General features: G+C 36.7%; 2 protein-coding genes across 2 annotated transcripts; both read right to left on the bottom strand.

The window, feature by feature from the left end:
- Window positions 1-2220: 2220 nt before the first annotated feature.
- sarnp (SAP domain containing ribonucleoprotein) lies at window positions 2221-11452 on the bottom strand. The gene is made up of 11 exons (XM_083534304.1): window positions 11347-11452; window positions 9480-9579; window positions 8894-8937; window positions 8604-8656; window positions 7842-7893; window positions 7363-7436; window positions 7131-7165; window positions 7018-7043; window positions 4573-4641; window positions 3479-3565; window positions 2221-2507 (listed from the first exon to the last, which is right to left on the bottom strand). The coding sequence occupies exons 1-11, from the start codon at window positions 11377-11379 to the stop codon at window positions 2466-2468; spliced, it is 615 nt and encodes a 204-aa protein (XP_083390430.1). The 5' UTR covers window positions 11380-11452; the 3' UTR covers window positions 2221-2465.
- A 1672-nt stretch (window positions 11453-13124) lies between these two features.
- On the bottom strand, window positions 13125-20795 carry cdk2 (cyclin dependent kinase 2). Its single transcript, XM_083534275.1, has 7 exons — window positions 20324-20795; window positions 18624-18701; window positions 17354-17474; window positions 16557-16727; window positions 16328-16429; window positions 15803-16006; window positions 13125-13683 (listed from the first exon to the last, which is right to left on the bottom strand). The coding sequence occupies exons 1-7, from the start codon at window positions 20446-20448 to the stop codon at window positions 13579-13581; spliced, it is 906 nt and encodes a 301-aa protein (XP_083390401.1). The 5' UTR covers window positions 20449-20795; the 3' UTR covers window positions 13125-13578.
- Window positions 20796-21071: the final 276 nt, after the last annotated feature.

The following is a 21071-nucleotide window of genomic DNA, read 5'->3' as shown; positions in this document are numbered from 1 at the left end:
AAGAGTGAGACATTTATTAATTGCTTAACTGGGTTTTTTTTGTTTTTTATGTTTGTTGCTCCTGGTTTTGATTTTAGGTGTTTGCGTTTAACTGTTTAATAGCTGTAAGATAGATTATTTTTTTAATTGGCTCCAAAGTGTTTAAGCCAGTTTCTAAGCCTGTTCACTCTGTCTTACCAAAAAGGCAAAAACCCAACACTAAATAGGGATCATGCAATGCCCTCTGTAAATACTGTGACAGTGAAGTCAATGCTGTTTCTTGCTGTTAATTTCTACAAACGAGAATATTCACAGTTTCAACACATCTAAACGAAGTAAGTATGCGCTCATATTAAACTACAATGGCTGCCTAACCTTATTTTAAATATGCTTAATATTTATACTAAATAAATATAAAAAATTATATATTCAGTAATCCCCCGCTTTACCGCAGTTAGAATCTCGTGGAATTGCATTTGCCACATAAATAATTTTTTTTGCTGATTTTTCTCTCACGATAGACCTGAAATGTTATAAGAATTGTTTTATTGAGTTTTATGTTGAAATAATGACATTTATTAATAAAAATATAATTATTAATTATAAAATGAAGTAAAATGGTCCCCTGGTGGTCTAGTGGTTAGGATGCGGCGCTCTCACTGCTGATGCCCGGGTTCGATCAGTCAGGGAACCAACCCCAGCCACTCTTAGTGCCGGTCCCAGGCCTGGATAAATGGGGAGGGTTGCGTTAGGAAGGGCATCCAGCGTAAAAACGTGTCAAATCAAACATGCGGATGATCCGCTGTGGCGACCCCTAATGGGAGAAGCCGAAATAAAGTATAAAATGAAGTAAAATGTTAATACAGTACTGTATATATAGCATAGCGTCCATTTATTGCGGTTTTGGAACGTAACCACTGTGATAAACAGAGGATTACTGTGTGTGTGTGTGTGTGTGTGTGCGTGTGTATATATATATATATATATATGGGTGCAGGATAATAAAAACATTTCTGAATGTCTCTCTCTCTTTATGAGCATCTTAAGCTTATTTGAAATGTTGGATGGATTGCATTTTAACATTGACAATTGTCAAAACAATTATAACAAGATCAGCAAACTGTTCAAGACCAGCGGTTTGGAGTCGGCAAACTCTGTTTATGGATTGGATTCTGCCACGATGTAATCACGTTGGTTCAAATGTGATGTACAATTAATAAACGCAAGTAGATGCATGTGCAAATATATTAAGGTGTGTTTTCACTAAAGGAAATTTATTTCGTTGATTTGAAATTTTCTTAAATAAATGCAATATTGTGCGCTATGTGGCAGCAGACACTCGTTGTTGGAATAGTGAAATAAGCAGAATGCAGTACATGATGGGTCCTTTTTAATCTACAGATTAGCACACATGCAGCCATGATAAATTGACAGACTTCTCACCAAGCCTACATAGAGTTTGGGATATTACTGGAATTACCTTTTACTGAAATATATGTAAAGATCTGGCTACTCACATTTGGTCATTTGCTGTAAATGAACATTACTTCAGTATTGACAAGTTAAATACATAAAATGTGCTGAATAATACAATATTTCATTAATTTGTAGCATTGTTCTTTTGGATCATTATTCAAAATAGAAATTCTTCTCCAAAGAATCATTAACCCTTTCTATTCTGGGTTTTATTTTCATCAGCGTTTTCAATTCCTCTGGTTGTAGCAATAGTAGATGAGGCCGAAAATTGTGTACTTGACCTCCTCCAGTCATTAAGCCAAGACATGCTCCAAATCCAAATCCAGGATTTGTGCGAGACATTTCATTTTTGACTGAATTTTCTGTCATCATTTTCCATCATTTTATTGCCCATACAGGCACAATTTTTTTTTTTCAAAATTAAAATTTTAATCTGAGCAATTTATGAAGTAATGAAGCACACGGTCCCAACAAACCATGGATATTACCTTTACATCACATTAAGTTCCCTGTAAAGCTGCTTTGAGACAATGTCAGTTGTTAAAAGTGCTATGCAAATAAAAATGAATTGATTTTTTTGAGGAAAAAAAAAAAGATACAGCTGTATGATCAGAAACAAGTGTTATCCAAAGTGAAACGCAGTAGATCAACTGCTGCAATTCTGACGAATTAATATCTGGTCAGTGCCTCAAAGTGAATTAGTGCGAAGATGAAATCAAATTGCTATAATGAATAAAAAAAATAAATCCAGCAAGTAAAAACACATACATAAAAGCCTTTCTGGGTGTTTATTTTAAATCAATCTGTTAGAGTAAATGCTAAACAAAACAAATGCTACTGCTAATAATAATTGCCCTGCAGATTAAAAACAAACTGAGCTGTGCAGAAATTTGGCAGGTGTTTATTGTACAGAACTTGTGACACATTGAATAACTAAAATACATCATGTTCCAACAGCTGAAAGATAAAAAAAAATAATAAAAAATACAAAAAGTAAAAAAAAAAAAAAGTCACACATTTCCAAACCGCTCTGCTCGCTTTCGCTTCTTTGCCTAAGGAAAAAAGAGCAACAAACCACATTTAAGAATTAAAGTAAAATAAATGTACAGTGGAACCCAGTTATGTCGCCGGCGTAGGGGTGTGCCAAAAAAGCGTCGAGATAACCGATGATCGAGATAAATAAAAAAAAAACAATATGGTGGCAATATATTAACGTGCTTGAAATTTCTTTATGTACATGATGTGCGTTATTAAATGAGAATGTACATGCACGTGTTTTTGGAGGGTTTTTTTTACACAACAGTGTTGCCGCGATTTGTTTGATGAAGGCATGCTTTTTACCAGTATACAATACAAACCACCGTCGAGTCTCAAAACAAACCTTTATTATATTCTCCAATATTGCAAACACAAAGATCGCTCACAAAATAAAATAAAATCATGTGCAGGGTGTAGTTCGTTTTTACAAAAAGCTAACCAGTGTCAAAATTAAATTCTCGAGTCATTTCACTCTGACACACAGCTCTGAAATGTGTCCTACACCTGTAGCGCTTGATTTTTCCACCACTTCCGCAAGTTTTTCTGCGGCTGCACAGTGCCGTCTCACTACCGTATTTTCGCGTATATAAGATGCACCCTGGGTGAGGGGTATGTAAACCTTTCTATAAGACGCGTCTTATATACGCAAAAATACGGTAGTGAGATGGTGACGTGGCAAAAGCCGGCGATTGGTCATATCTCGATTGGGATCGGGATAACCGACGTTAAGTGGCAAATTTGCCCCCCTCCACGTGCTTAAGATATTAGGGTTCGCCGACATAAAATAATCGACATAAAAATCGATTAAAAAATGCTAAGACAAAACGAGAATTTGGCGGTCCCACTTCAAAAAAGTCGACTTAATAAGGTTGGCGAGTTAACTGAGGTCGAGATAAGTGGGTTCGACTGTATATAATTAAAATATAAATTCTAGCTTCTTGTTCCAATGTTAAATTAATTATAATAAAACCTCAGGCATGGTTACCTCTGAATCATCCGCTCCAACCGAGGCAGCACTGGTCAAAATTCCAAATCTCTCCTTTCTCTTCTTCAGCTTTTCATCTTCTTCAACCTGCACAAAGAACAGAAGACTCCATCAAGTAAATGTGTTTGCCACTAATATGTTTTTTTTTTTTTTTCAAAGTTTCAGGCTCTTCCATTTTGTAAAAGAATGCAGCAATAACTTTATATTAATTGACAGTATATTAACAGTATATTAAGTGTCAGATACAGGTGAAGAGTATTACATCTAACCAGAACAGGGGAAAAAAATATTTTTAAACTCGGCATGACAATAAGTTCAGTTTATTTTAATGGGTTTCCCATTTAACAGATCCAAATTTAATAGAGCAGCTTTGGGAAGGTTTTAGGAGATTTGCAGCATGAATGTGCAGCACTTACACTGTGATCAGAAGGATGTATTCAAAAAGGATATTGATTTGGCTCCTGCAAAAGCCTTCACAGATCAGTGAAGGTCTTCCTCTACATTTGGGAGCATGTCTGTGCACTGAATCTGAGCACTGATGTCTGACAAAATACCCTGCTGTGAGGTTGGTATTCTTATTAATCCCAAATGTGTTCAGCAGTTTTAAGTTTTTTTTTTTTTTTTAGAATTGTGTATCAAACTGGTAGCCCTTCACATTAGTCGGTACCCAAGAAGTAGCTCTCAGTGTCAAAAAGGTTGGTGACCCCTGTTATAGATCATGCAAATACCTATGTTCTGTCTAAATGAATAACTGGCTGGTTTTTTTTTTGTTTGTTTTTTTTTACAAACAAACCTGTTTTATGCACTTTTTCTCTGGTTTGATGTTTGTCTGCCTATAACTGCCTACTGAGAGGTGGTGTCAAAGTGATGATTGTGGACATGAATAAAAAATAAAAAATAAATAAAAAAGCAAGGCATCAGTGCCAACTAGTGTTCAGTGACGTGTTCAAAATTACAAAATTGGCTGCCCTAACTTAGCGATCAGGTCTTAATAACAATTCCCTGAAAGGTGTTTCATCCAGAATTCAATTGGAAATATTTACAGTTTCATAACTTCATACATCATGCCATTCCACCAGTAAACTATGGCCTACCTTCTTGCACACAGAGGAGACACTCATTCCAAATCGCTCCGCTCTTTTCTTCAAGGTCTCGACGTCAACCTGAGGACCACAGAGGACGTAAATCATATGCATCAAACTCAAACTTTTATGTGGCCCGCGAAAGCTGAAAAGGTCTAATTATCTTATAATAAATAAGTCAAAAGTGTGCATTGACCATAAACTTCATTTCCCATAACGCATGCCGTTCATGTTACCCGTGAAGTGACGGCATCCCACACGGAGCTTATTATGTCAAAGTGAGCCTCCAAAAAAAACCAAACAAACAAATGGAGCAAGATTTAAAAGGCAATTAGCATTTATGCAGACAAACGTTTACTGTAATCGAACCATCTCTCATTAGTTGTTTAATGTAAAGTGTAAAATGCTACACCTGTCACACATGTTCTTAGCAGCTCACAATTGTTGGTTGGACCGTTATTCTGCCCCTCTCAACGATGACAAAAAAGGTTTGAACAAAGTAATGTCATAACTTGTTATTTATCCTTATACATTTGGATAGTGTGATCATTGATTGAGTAATGTGGGTTTCATAAGCTGACAAATTAAACGGATTTATGTCATAGAGCAACAAGCAAACATTTATTTTTACGTTCATGCAAATATATATGTAATATTTGTAAGTTGAATAATAATCTAGCGTTATTTAACATTTAGGAGTAGTTGCATTTATTTTACAATACATTTAGTTACATTGAGCTACATTTGTTACAAGTTACATCTGGCCCTTTGAAGGAAACCATTATGCTGATATGACCCTCAGTGAAAATGAGTTTGACACCCCTGATGTAAATCATTACTTGGAAAGTAATCAGTATGTTCTGCGCAAGTCCTAAAAGGCCATGCATTATAATATATTTCTCTTTCTTGTGATCTTGACAAACATTGTTTCCTCGTGATCAGTATGTTTTAGTGTATGCAGCATAAGAGGGGAAGCATCATGGATATTACCCAGAACCGTGCTTTAGCGAGTGAGTGGAAAACAACTTGTCATGTCAAGATCATAAGAACATTTTGTGTCTTGATTAAACACCATATAATATGGAGAATAATGTTTATAATACATAATATGGAGTGCAATCCAAACCCAGTTACTAGCTTTGAATGGCACAACTCAAAGTAAAGTCTGTAGTATAGAGTGGCATGGGGGGTCCAAATCTGTATACAGTGAAACTCCGTTGTACGAGCAACCTATAGTACAAGCAAACGGAGATACGAGCAACCTTGCTCGCAAAATTTTACCCTGTTTCACGAGCAAATTTCGAAGGCACGAGCAAACTCACGCTGCCGGTTCCCCGTTTTCGGCGGAGGGTCGCATCAGTCGCTTAGTTGATGACGCTTAGTTCAAGTGATCGGAGGGTGCATTTAAGGAGGAGAGCGTGCGCGCGCGCGCCAGAAACGTGCTGCGTGGGTCCCGTATTCATACGCTCTCCCACAGTAACTTTTTTAGTTTTATATTTTTATTTCACTTGAAATCTTGAAAAATGTCTCCCAAGAAAATCAGTGATGGTGCTGTAAAAACGAAAGTAAATAGAATTACAATGGAAACCGAGGAGGTTACGGGCGTGGTGCGTCTCACACTCGCAATCAACCACTATTACATGAGTAAGTGTTAAATTATGTTTATATTATGGTAATTTGCGGTGTATTTGTTTTTAAAAATAGGCTACAAAGTGCAGAAATAAGCGATCAAATGACATCTCGGAACGGATTAAATCACTTTTACATTCATTCCTATGCGGAAAATTAGTTCGAACATATGAGCAAATGGACACACGAGCAATTTTCAAGAACGAATTATGCTCGTACAACGGGGTTCCACTGTATATTGAGTCCAACCCACACTGGGGGGTGGGCATATCTTACCTGGCTACCATCTGTTATTTATAACTGTGCACGCACTGGGCACAGAAGGAAATGCTGACGACTACAAGGTCACAATACTGATTCACAAAGTGGGGTTTATATGAACTTGGGCAGAAATCCTAGATTCAGTCACACAAGAACCTACCATAGTTAAATGCAGAGCATGAATACTCAAAAGGGAAACTTGAGACTAATTGAGAACGTCTATGACTGAAGTATGACTGCAGTAATTATCGCCACTACAGCGTCATGCCTCCCTTGTTGGACGATTATGCATGATGTGTGCATATGCACACGGTGGTATCCAGGTGTTTCATGCTGCAGCTAATCATTCAGAAACGTGGAATTGAGCAAATCCCAGACTAAAGTTTATTTAGTTAATTCTTCTATTTTCTTGATAATTCATGATGTTTAAAGAGGGAGGGGCATAACTTGTTAGAGAAAGCTTGCATTTTTCTTATTTTAACCTTATATCCTCTATATTATAATTAGTTCCCTTTCAATAAATAACATAGCATGGATTAAACACTGTATTTTTAACTTCATACTTACATCCGTTTTTGAAATGGCAGAGGTTCCTGTAAAACAGAAGCAGCAACAATTAAATAAATAATATCTTAAAATGTTTTTGCTGTCTTAGTTGTGTACATCAGGCTGAAACTCACCTTTGGAGGGTGCTGATGTTTCTGGCATTCCAAACCTGGCAGAAAACGTTACATTAAGCTAAACGTTAATATAACATCATGCAAACATTTGCAGTTATGGCATGGATGCGTCTCCATGGCAACACAGATAACATTATATTTAACTACATCAAACATCATGAAATTTATAAAAACTAGTGATTGCAGTTTAATCACAAATTACTATGGTATACATTCTAGACATCCTCATTACCTTGCAGCACGTGCAGCCTTCTTGCTCTCCGGGTTTGGAGGAAGATTAAAGCGTTCTGCTCTCTTCTGCAATCTCTGAAAATTTAAGACAGACGTCCAAAAATTTACCAGGACAATGACAAGAAACCAAGATTTATAATGACTTTAAAATTAAAGATATAAAAATTGGATTTTTGGATTTAAAATAAAGATCCTTTAAACAAAGTGTGAATTTTGTGACATGCTTAAAACTTGGAGAAGTTTGATGACTAATTCCACTTTAGATACAGATCATTATTAGGATTCTAGGGATTTATTAATCTTTTCTTTATGCTACAAATATAAATGTATATTTTTTGTAAATGAGCAAACTCAGTAAAAATACCGGTCATGCTTAAGAAGGCTATTACAAATGAAGCTGTATTTTAAAAGCTTGGTAAAACAAATCCCCCAGTTCACTGTATTAAACTGCTCGCACTTAGCGATGTAAGAAAAATATACCTCAGAAGCCGATTCCGAAAGGTTGATTTTTATAACTTTCTTTGCAGCGTCCCTGAACAAAGTAATAAACAGAAAGATTAGTACATGTAACAAACTACTCTTTTAGGCTTAAAAGTAAACATAATATCTAAAAGTCACTGATGCCAGCTTTTGTTTATTGTTTAGTGCAGGGAACCTCAATCTTATCTACAAATGGCCAGTGTGGTTGCACATTTTTTTCCCTTGTTTGGTTGGAATGTTGTACCCCAGATACACTGGCCATTTTTTTTTACGCACACAACTGTACACCCTTGGTCTAGCATAGCTCATAGGAGGCTACGCACTTTGGCTAGCCAATATATTAGTTACTAGGTGAGTTAGTTTCACTGCTTGTCACAGTACCATAATAAAAATCATTACACACATTAAAAATGCTAAAATTGGGTTCTATTAAAAATTACCAGAAAATAAAGAATTTTTTTTTTTTTTACACCTTAAAGAAATAATAAAAAAGAATCTCACATGCTTTAATGTTGAACAATCAAAAATTACTAATTATGCCACTTACATGCATTAAAAAAAAAAAAAAATTATGTATTATTATGCACATGTAATAAGTGCACAGTACATGATAATGAACCGTGTTTGTAACACTAAGAAAATGCAGATACAGCACCACCTGCTGGACAAAACTAGACTGTACAAACTTGGCATAAATACAGAAAGAACTATAACGGGAATCGCAAACGATGTTCTTGATCTTGTTCAGGGAAATATACATACGTGTCAGGTGCAGGTAACTCTTCAGGAGCTTCTGCCTCAGGTGCTGCTGCCTCCTAAACAAAATTTATTTGCCTTTAACAAAGCTTTACTCAAGGACTGTGCGTAATTCAACTTAATGCTGAATTTAAGATAATCTCCTGAAGGATTTTTTTTTAATGTTCTGAACATTTCAGGATATGCTTTATGTGCCTCCTATATAAGTACAGTAATCCTATAGAAACAGTATTTTTGCATCATAAATACAAATTTTATGGTTAACCTGCTTAGATAACTTCAGTTTTATGACTTACCTCAGTAAACTCTTCTAAGACTTCTTCCTCATTGACATCATCATCTGAAAATGTAACATTTAATAGTTATATACTAAAAATGCTTATTAAAAAAACATTACAAAATGACGTTTACAGCCAGTAAAATGAACCCACACAAGTGAATTTGAGGACAAACAAAAAATTTCAAAATATCTTCATTCCCTTCACGTGACAGAAAACATCTAAAAAATCCTAGTGTTCTGTAATTTTAGTATTACTCCATTTTCATCAATATGCACAGAAATAAAGCGTAATGTAGCAAGTAAAACACTTTGGAACACATTTTACATCAACTTTGCTTTGCCACAGCTACAACATAATATTAACTTTATTATCACCTCGTGTTTAGACACACAATACGAAGTAGCCTTTTGAATGATAACATTCATCCACAGTTAACAAAATGACTTTCATTCAGCCAGTTGGTGTTTAAAGTGATGAAACTAAAAAGGCACAGGAGTTACTCCGCAACCAAACACAACCATCTAACAAAGAAATAAACATCCCCTAATGTGATTTAAGATATAAAATAAGAGACGCGGTTCCACAACACACACATACATACCATGTTCGTCAATGTACGCCTGCAGCCGGGCAATCAGATCTCCTTTGTTGCCCTTAACCTCCAGTCCCCGGATAGCACACTCCTGCTTCAGCTCAGCTAACTACAAACACAACCACAAACACAAATTTATGCAACGTGTCACACAAATACTACATGTGCTTCCTACGGATATTCATTTGTTGCTATGATTAGTTCCATACCGAATTGCTACATTTGGTGCAATTCCAAAATTTTTTACATTTGTTTTGAAAACTCAGTAATGACACTGTAGCAAATTTTGCTATCTAGATATCTAAACAGGACCATAACTACAAAAAAACAAAATAAACAAGCATAAAAATTTTTTGGTTAATTTTGCAGTCTGTTATGGTTTGATAAGAAAAACTTTTATTTATCTGCAGTCAAATCTAAATAAACAACCAAATTCTTATTCTTTTTCTTCATTTGCCAGGAAAAATCCTAATCACAACATATCCTTACAAGGGAAATATCAAGGTCCGTGACGTCGGAGTGACGTGGGGTCGCCTTCACCACCTGCAGGAGGGACCGTAAGGGACGGTGCTGTGAGGATTGGGCAGCAGTCGAAGGCGGGGGCCTGCTTAGACTGCTGCCCCCACGACCCGAATTACGGATAAGCGGGAGAAAATGAATGAACAACATATCCTTGTACATATACAGCCTTTTGACGTGACCTTTTGTAAACACAGTTACGAACATTATCGCACCTTGTGCTACATACAAATAGATTTTATCACATTTCTGATTAAGTAAAAAAATATATGGAAACAATAATGTGCTGGTTTCACTACTGAGCTGAAAATCATGTAAAGATCAGGGTTAAAAAAAAATGGTTTTAACATAAATTTGGGATATATAATTTACATATTGGAAATCAGTCTCCTTACGTATAATGAAATACAAGCAAAGGTTCGCCATGATATAGTGCCCCTGGAGCAGAAAGTGTTCAGTGCTTTGCACAGGAGGCAACAGTGGCAGCTTGGCGATGCTGGAGCTTGTACCCCGGACCTTATGATCAGTAAGAAGTACTTGATGATACAAGCAAAAGGTACAATACAGTAGGAATTAAAAAGGCTTAGAAATGAAAGTGCCCCTTAAATAGAAGACACTGCTTATCAGATAATGATGCTTTAAGGACCTTTTCTGATTCTCTGCCTTGAGTAAAGCTTATGGTTGTTACTGGGCAGTGAAATGCTTTTTAAGGTGGCATGACTGAAATGCACTTGATTTACACTGAAGAAATTATTGTACATCTTATTTCACAACACTGTTCTATATAGGTTACGTGTCTGTATCGTGCGCATGCGCAAAAAGCGTTAACATTGGCTTAAACAATACGGTTAACTAAATACTTTCGTAACGTATTTTTAATCAGGACTAATGTCAATTACGTTTAATTAAAACAAGCAAAACCAGTTAAAATCTCAAAAAATAATTTTTTTACTAATGTTCGCTTTCAAACTCGGCAGTAAAAATGGACACCGTTAACTAGCTAAGCTACTCGACTAGCACGCTTCTTTTTTTTTTTTTTTAACTATTCCTGACGCCGTTACAATTTTATTTAGATGATATTTTATTAATAAAAAAACATTAATGTTACTGCGATTAAGTATTAAATTATATATATTTTTAAAAAAACGAGGGCGAATTGTCTCTCGTTAGCTATTTAGCAAGAAAGAGACCAGGTGTTAGCTGTTCTTTACTTTGCTAACTTGCTAAAATTCATCCCACAACTTCAGACACATTAGGGATTTAATACATTTAAAATGCGTTTATATTTTCAAGAATATAACTATAAACTAGAAACGTGCAGTGTTGTTTTTTTGGGTTTTCTTTTTTTTTTTGTTACCTTCAGTTTATGCAGTTCGATCAGTTCAGCCATTTTCACCAGCTTCCCACTTGTTTCCGGTTCTGGCTGGGATTTCCTGCTTTTGGAGCCTGCAGCACAAAATAAAATCCTGATATCGCCACCTAGAGGCCTCTGGGATTATATAATTTAATTTAAAATGGATGGTTGCTTCCTAACCACCCCTAACCACCCCCAAACACACACACACACACACACACACACACACACACACACACACACACAATGCTGCCCTGTCAGAATCTATCTAATCACAGAACTCTAAATGTATTTAGAAGCATATAAGATATTTACCACTCTGTTGGTCTATATACAGTTGTGAGTTGAAATAAAAATACTAGGGAATTACACAAAGAAAAAGACAGAAGGTGAACAATTAGTTCTCGAAGTTGATGTGTTGAAAGCAGGAGAAATAGGCTGGTGTGAGAATCTGAGCAACTTTGACAAGAGGCAAATTAAAATTGCAGAAAGACCAGGTCAGAGCATTGAACAGTGAGTCTTTTATGTATCTACCAAAAGTGGTCAAAGAAAGGTTAACTGATGAACTAGTGACAGGGTCTTGTGTGCACAAGGCTCACTGATGTGCACTGGAAGTGAATGCTACCCCAACAGTTCCAGTCTGAAGCACAAATTGCTGAAAAGTTATTGCTGGATATGATGTAGTATGGGAATAAAGCAAGCTTGCAGAGGTAGAGGGCTGCTCTGGGCAAAGCTCTGCTGGGAATGGTTTAAGAAACATTATCTGTAGTTCAAAGTGCTGATTTTGCCTTTAAATTCTTCAAGTTTTAATCAAGCATTCGTCCAGTGAGTGAAACAAACAAATCATATTCATCAAGGTCCCACAATACATCGGTGTACCTGCCAACACAGTCAGATATATACAGTTTTAGGCAGGTGATTTTAATATTATGGCTGATTTCCTTGCCAAAAAAAGTAATTACTGATTGAGCTATTTGTTAGCTAACTGTCATTGTATTTAAATGATGTAGTTAGTGAAAGGTAATAACTGGAAACATACTGGCAAACAAAGAAACAATATTTTCCACTCCAAAAAAATCCACTGACATTATTCAAACCCAAGATTATCATCTAGCTCTCTGACCAGTGCAGTAAGTTACTTATAGGAATGGAAAAGCACTTTCTGTTATGCTCTGTTCATTCTGGAGTTAAATTAGTTTCACATTAAATTAAATATTGTGCATCGAAATTTAAAATGAAAGGTATATATTTCATTGTATAAATACATCAGGGATTTCCCCTCTATGTATAATTTTTAGGGGAAAAAAATATATGGGCTATCTATTTATTCCCAGTAGTGGGGCCAAGTGAATAAATGACCTTAGAAAAAGGTGTGTTCCTAAATGGCATTAAAATTACAAGTGGAATTGTCCAACTCTTTTTGTTATGCATGTTACATTCATGAAGGTTACATGCACACAACACAATTATGTATTATACATGAATCCTCATGAAAGACTCGTGGATTAATATTCGAATATAATTAATATATTATATTTCTTATAAGATTACAATAAAACAAATGTTTAATTATGACACCTATTTTAAGATATTGTACTTTTTTCAGGCGTAACATTGTCAGTAAATAAGATTTAATATCGATTTCAATGAATACAAGCATTAAAAAACTTTTAAATCAAATACAAATATTACATCAACACGCACATATTTAAGATATTTTTGAAAAATTTAAAATCTTAGTCAATATGCTGAACACAAATAAAAACAAGCACTTCAGGGTCTTTTCATAACAAGTTTATGTATAATTATCAAACAGGGATAAAAACCTGCCTTTGAAGGCATAAAATCAACAATTACCAAAAAAAATTCAGAACTATCAAAAGTGTGAATTTTTGGCAAACCAAAAATAAATATTCCTCTGCTGGTGCATCAAAGATCTCTTAATGAAGAGATTTTTTTTTTAATAACATTCAGTAAGATTATTCCAGAATAAGCATTTCTTAAGGAATGTCACCTACCAAAAAGAACAGACTGCAGAAAAAAATCAAGCATGGTACAAAGTCTGAGCAGGTGAGTGACCTGTACATAGAAACTACAACCTTCTACACAATACCTCGACTTTAGATAAACTCTGGTATACAAAAGGCACCAAAGCAGTGTAACTGGCTAACAGTCTCTGGTTTTGAGGAAGAACGGCATCAGGAAGAAGAGATGCTGAACAGGACTTCTCGTGCCTCAAAACCGCAAATTAGGCATCGGCATCGTTACGTCACGGAAGAATCGATGAACGAGAGCGTTCTTGGCTGAGATTCTCTTGTTGGGGTCGTATTTCAGCATTTGCTGTTAGAAAACAGGAAGAGGAAAGAGGTTAAAAAGATGCTAAAAAGAGGTATATAGAATCTGTCAGCCATTAAGAATTCCCCTTGAAGAAGTTATATTCAAAGTCCTCTATGGAAGCAAAAAATAATGACAGATAATGGTTTGATAACTTCAAATACTGACAGAGCAGTTATATCTAGTAACATCTAATAACCATAAAATCATACCAGGATACCATAAAAACAAGTTCTACTATTTGATTATTAAAAGATTAGACCAAATTGAGATCAAGGATTAAAAAATATTAATTTCAGAATCAAATGTAACATTTGGTTGAATATGGAAGCTATGTAAGCCATCATTACAAATTAGCCAAAGAGTAAAGACTTATGTACAAACCAATATTGTGTAAAAACATTACTATAAAAATGGAAATTAATTTGCATGTTTTACACTATATGCTTTTCATATGACAGTAAAAAATCAAAACATTTTTGACCAAATCAAAAAACACTTACTGAAATTTTAGCTTTCTAAAATATGCATCAGGGTCAGTTTTTACATATGGGTTGGTATTATTCAAGTCAAGAAGCTTTTATTGTCATTTCAACCATATATAGCTGACCCTGGTGCTACTTGAAACAACATAGAGCTTCATCACACCGCACAACATTGAGCTGCATACAGAACACAGGGCTAAAGTTCTGAAGTTGTCCCGGCCACACTAAGTGCATCATGTGCAACCGAGTGTAAACAGTGCAGACAAAAAAGAGTGCAAACAGACAACACAAGACGTGTGCGTATGGGTTTCATTTACAGTTCAGTTCTGTGTGTTGAGGAACCTGATGGCTTAAGAGAAAAAAACTGTTGCACAGTTTGGATGTGAGCCCTGAAAGCTTCAGAACCTCTTTCATGATGGTAAGAGCGTGTGTGTGACGGGTGTGTGGGGTCGTCCACAATGCTTTGACTTTGTGATGTAGCATGTGGTGTAAATGTCTGTGATTGACGGGAGAGAGACTTCGATGATCTTCTCGGCCGTCCTCACTACACTCTGCAGGATCTTGCGGTGAAGTTCCTAAACCAGGCCATGCAGCTGCTCAGGATGCTCTCAATCGTCCCTCTGTAGAATGTGGTCAGGATGGGGGGAGGGGGATAAGTTTTCCTTAGCTTTCTCGGGAAGTAGAGACGCTGCTGGGCTTTCTTGATGATGAAGCTGGTGTTGAGTGACCAGGTGAACTTCTTTGCCAGATGAACACCAATGAATTTGGTGTGCTTGAAGATCTCCACAAATGATCCATAGATGATCAATGGAGAATGGCCCCTCTATAGTCAACAACAATCTCTTTGGTTTTGTCAATGTTCAGAGACAGGTTGTTGGCTCTACACCAGGCTGTTAACTGTTGCACTTCCTTTCTGTATGCTGACTTGTCGTTCTTAAAGATGAGACCCACCGCGGTCGTGTCATCGGCGAACTTGATGATGTGGTTCGAGCTGTGCATTGCTACACAGTCGTAAGTCAGCAGAGTGTACACCATTGGGCTGAGCACACAGCCCTGAGGGGCCCCAGTACTTAGTGTGGTGCAATGATATATTAGCAGTGTGCAAGAGATAATGCTTATTATATACAGAGAACACTGTAACTATACACAAGTAAAACAAAGGCTATTTTGCATATTTACAGAAGAGGCTTTTATAAAAAAAAAAAAAAAAAAATTAATAAATAAATATACCCATGAGAGTTGCGCAAAACAACCTGCAACAAACCAACAGAAATCATGTGATGTCCAAAGGGATTTAATTAAATCATAAATAAAGAATGACCTGAAGATTTTCTTTCAGATTAGAAATGACAAAGTAACTATATTATATTTTCAATTAAAAATGTTTGTTTCAAAATCTAACACAGAAATCATTCCAAATGATGGCTGTCACAGGACGTGGATTCTCCCAGTAGGTTAAATACTGGGAAACAGATTTAAAGTGAGAGAAAAATATAGTGCAGCGTAAATCAACCCCAAGAGCCCTCGCCAGTATTCAAAGTCTCAAGAGCACAAACGCTTTTGTCCTGTTGTAGCACTCAGGAGTTCTGCGAATTTCCACAAACTTAGCCAAACAGGTCTTGTAAATAAAAAGGTCTTACTGCGAGTAGGTCTCTGCCATCGTCATCCAGAGGAGGCACCACTTTAGACAGATCCTGCAGTGCCCACTTGGGGAAAGAAGGCTTGTAGTCAGGCATTGAGGTCACTCCGGGCCACACTGACTCATCAGGAGTGCCGAGGGTTCGGAATATTCGGAACAGCTGATCAATTTCCGAATCTCCAGGAAACAGTGCCCTCCGAGTAATCTGAAATATGAAACCCATCTTATTTTCTCTTGTATATTTAGTATTGCTCTTTAACAAAGAAAAAGTACTTCTTAATTGCTTAATTACATACTTAATTGATGGAATCACTGGTAGAATACTTGATTACTCAAATAATCGATAGCTGCAGTCCTAGATTAGTGTAGACTTATTATTTATTAAACTTTGTTTAATAAATAAGTTTTTCAAAAATAAAAAATTAAGAATTTGTAAAAAATAAAAATAGCCATAGGTGAAAAGGTTTGAAATTACTTGTGTGATATTCGGGACAATAACAATTTTTCATCATAAATGTGTTCTTACCATTTCAGCAAAAATGCAGCCCAAACTCCAGATGTCGACAGCTGTGGAATAATATTTACAGCCCAGGAGAATTTCTGGTGCTCTATACCACAAAGTCACAACCTACAATGAAAACATAAATAAACCAGTTGTGTTGGTTAGTAAGTTAAGAAAATTGTAACTGAACATATTTTATCTGCATACAATTTTTAGCTAGATACAAATAATCTGAAAATAAAAAGCAACTTACCTCGTGTGTGTATGTGCGTACTGGCACACCAAAAGCCCTGGCCAAGCCAAAGTCGGCTAGTTTGATTTCTCCTTGCGCGTTAATGAGCAGATTCTGAGGTTTCAGGTCTCGGTGTAAAACCCGGTGAGAGTGACAGAAGGACAAACCCTGGAGCAGCTGAAACAGGTAGCTCTGAAAATACATAAAACCCCAAACATAAGTAATTTGCACACTTAATCAAACTCCGAGCACACAAATTGGCAGATGTTTTTCTGATCTGACAGAGGAAATAAATCATTTTGATGGTAGAAGCAGGCAGCCTAGCCTATTCAAAAACATCTATCGTAACCTAAATCATAAAACACACAAAAAAAAACCTAAGATACACCGACCAGGCATAACATTATCACATTATGGCCGGTGAAGTGAATTACACTGATTATCTCTTCATCATGACACCTGTTAGTTGGTGGGATTTATTAGGCAGAAAGTGAACATTTTGTCCTCATAATTGAGGTGTTAGAAGCAGGATAAATGGGCAAGCATAAGGATTTGTGAGAGTTTGAAGAGGGCCAAATTGTGACTGTTAGATGACTGGGTCAGAGCATTTCCAAAACTGCAGCTCTTGTGGGATGTTTCCAGTCTGCAGTGCTCAGTATCTATTAAAAGTGCTCCAAGGAAGGAAAAGTGATGAACCAGAGACGGCCATTAGCGGCCAAGACTCACTAATGCACGTGGGGTCCAACAGACGAGCTCCTGTAGCTCCAACTGCTGAAGTTAATGCTGTTAATGAGCGACGGGTCAGAACTCACACTTACCTTGACCAAAGGAAGTGAAATGCCAGTAACTGAGGACGAGTCCATATATTTCTTGAGGTCTTGGTGAAGAAATTCAAACACGAGATAAAGCTTATTCTCTGTGTGGATGACATCAAGCAGCCTGAAACAAATTAAGAGACACTCTCATTAGAGTTTAAGGTCTAACTCTGTATATTCGCTTGCTGACACAAAATACTACTGTTCAACACTAATAAAGCACCAAAAATATGAATCACATGACAATAAGATAAATAGTCAATGACATCATGTGTCATGAGGACCAGACCTGAAAAAAAAAGAAAAATAAAGACTTGCATTTCACTGTAGACAGAATGGACAATGAAGCAGCCTAGTTGAAGTTTAAGACAAATATATTTGCCTGCACTGTATCTTTGGATTATTTAGGACAAAGTAACACTAGAATTTCAAATCTGCCTTTATGTCACTGACTCAAATGTGGGTAGAATACAAACTGTTCTGACAGTGATATTATTTTGCTTTAGTGCTAGCTCTCTTTTGAGTTGTATGTTGTTCTGGTTACATCCCAGATTCAACACTACCAGATAAACATAACCAGCATTTGTTGTACACACATAGTATCTAATACCCTGTATGATCTGTGCTTATCTACAGATTTTCTGAGATCCTTTAAAGTATAAATCTGCACTACAGTGGTAACTATCAGCTGAGTAGAAAAAAAAAATATATGGTTTTGTATATTTTGGCAACTTGTTCTGTAAAATGGTGTGTAAAATGACTGAATGAGTAAGGCAGACTCCTCTCAATCATACGGTAAAGAGTTTGACAAGGAGGAAGAGCCGTAGAGTCGAGTCGATGCCTTTTAGAACCGAGTGAAGTCAGTGAAGGTCGTTCAGATATCTAATGAGGGTGCTCTCGTGTCAGCCCCTGTAAAAATTCTATTGTACATGTTTCAGATTAGATCAATTGGGAATCTCAGTAACCACTGGACAGATTTTAGCTTACATATGACTTGGGAATTCCCCAGGAGAAGCTCTAATCTAGAGAGAGAACATCTATATAGGAACAGAAGTCTTGGCTGGCCTTCTCATCTTGCCACTGAGACCATCATGAAACTGAACAGATGATTTTCCTGGATGGCTATTTGACTTATATATATATATATATATATATATATATATGGCTTTAATCATTTATGTATTTATGTATCTATGTATATAGATTTGTAAACAGCACTATTGACAGCTTTGCTGAATGAATTGTACAACAGTGTTGTGTAATTTTATCATACTTGACAATATTGGGGTGATTGAGTTCCTTCAGCAGAGAGATTTCTCGAATAGCGGTACTCGGGACACCTTCAGTCTCCCTGCAAAAAAATCATCATCATTAACGACATCTGCTCTAATTAAAATTAACTTATTTGAAAACGATCAACCTGAACATCCTGTTTAATGTCCTATAATCCCACTATAATCCCAGCATTACCCAGATGAAGTACCAAAATGGAGAAGAAAGTCTGAAAGTGACGAATACATTTTGAGATTATTCAGACTCTTAGTGATGCTGGGATTACAGTGGAATTATAAAGCATTAAGCAGTATATACAATAATACCATATACAAAAATGTCTTGAAAAAAAACATCATTAAGGACATCTGCTCGTTAAAATGACTGTTATATGATATTCCTCTGGACGAGCATCTTAATGGTTAATCATCTCGTAATAATTCCAGCCTCACCCAGATCAAGAGTCTGACTCATCATTTATAGAGAGATTATTAACAATTAAGCAATAGACCCAGTATGACCATAAAGAAATTAATGTCCTGGAAAAAGACATCTGCTTCAGTTATACAGCATTTTTTTTCTTCCCCCCCCCATGGCCTTTGCTTCAATATTTTTAAATATCTGGACATACGGCATATTGTGGACTTTCGGAAATCTAACAGCAGGATACACTCCCCAGTCTATATCAATGGAACTAAGGTAGAGAGGGTCTCCAGCTTTAAGTTCTTGGAAGTTTAGGATCTGTCCTGGCACCAGAACACTTCAGCTCTGGTTAGGAAGGCAAAATAGCATCTGTATTTCTTGAGGAGTTTTAAGAAAGGTCATCTGTCCCCAGAGATTCTAACAACTTTTAACCGCTGCATCATCGAGAGTATCCTGACCAACTCAATCACTGTATGGTCTGGAGGCTCCACTGTGTGTGAACCTAAAACCCTGCAAAGGGTCGTCAAAAACCGCCTAATGCATCACTGGCACCCAACTACCCACCAATAAGCACCTTCACTACAGCAGATGTCTGTGCAGAGCACGCAACATGATCAAGGACTTTTCCCAGTCACAAACTGATACAGGATACAGGTACATATGCACCAGAACCAGCAGGTTCAGGGACAGCTTTTTTCCATCCACCATCACACTACTGAACTCAACACTACACCATTAGATCACTGTGTAAAACTTCTGTAAAGTTGTTCATACTGTACATTTATACACCCCTCTTTCTCTACACATATTACTTGTACATATACTTGTTTATCTGCACTTGTCAATTTGCACTTCTGGTAGATGCTAAACTGCATTTCGTAGCTGTGTACCTGTACTATGCAATGACCTCTCTCTCTCTCTCTCTCTCTCTCTCTCTCTCTCTCTCTCTCTCTCTCTCTCTGTGACGCATAGAGAGAGAGAGAAAAAGAGAGAGAGAGAGAGAGAGAGAGAGGGGTCTATCTATCTGCATTACCCAGATAAAGATTCAGATTCATAAGAAAATATCTTTTGCACTGTTAACTCTATTTTAAAACTGAAATTGCAGTGGGATTATAAACCTTTAAGCAGTGTATCCAGAAAGACCTATTAAGATCAGTGTCCTGGAGATAAAATACATCCGAATTATTTACATCTGCTGTAGTAGTGAATAATGAAAAAGTTATTAAAAGTTAACATGGTAAAAACAATACCCTAAACACATTGACAGAAGGCACTTACGTGTCCAATCTGATCTTCTTCAACGCCACGGTTTCCCCGGTGATTTTGTTTTTAGCTTTATAAACTACTCCATATGTCCCCTCTCCGATTTTCTCTACTTTCTGAAACGACTCCATGTCAAACATCAGGATATAAAACCCCTCTCACCCCTGCAAGTGTGAGTCCACACTAAAAACTTCACACCAAAATACACAAAATGGCTAAATGCTATTGTTAAGAGTGAAATGTAAGCATGAGGAAGAGAGAGTTGTGTTAAAATGAGGGATAAAGTAAATTATCCCTCAACTGGAGTTTTATAATAATAATAATAATAATGCTCAGGCGGCAAATAAGGTTTTACTACCAATACCCGCCAATTCCCGCGTTCAGTTATGTTCAATCCGAAATGCCTTTGCACAAAACATCCAGTGCACTTCGTAAGCGGCGAGACGCTATTGTGTGTCACTCCATGTAGTGCACCTACAGAACAAGTGATAAACGGTTGAAAACAAGACCTTAAATCCGCCCTTCAAACAAAGCTGTTCGTTGCTCCGCCCAATTTTCTTCTTCTTTTGGCGCTTTCAAAGGAACAAAAGATAAATGTTGACACCTAGCGGATGATGTTTTGTTTTCACGTTAATGTATTTTGCTGAAGATGGAGCCACCAGGTAGGAGGAAAAGAGGAAGGCCAAGGAGGAGGTTCATGGATGTGGTGAGGGAAGACATGCAGGTAGTTGGTGTAAAAGAGGCAGATATAGAGGACAGGGTG

The sequence above is a fragment of the Silurus aristotelis genome (assembly GCF_946808225.1).
Source record: "Silurus aristotelis genome assembly, chromosome: 28".
Classification (NCBI taxonomy): Eukaryota; Metazoa; Chordata; class Actinopteri; order Siluriformes; family Siluridae; genus Silurus; species Silurus aristotelis.
The sequence above is the reverse complement of the archived record's forward strand: the minus strand, read 5'-3'. Positions and strand labels throughout refer to the sequence as shown.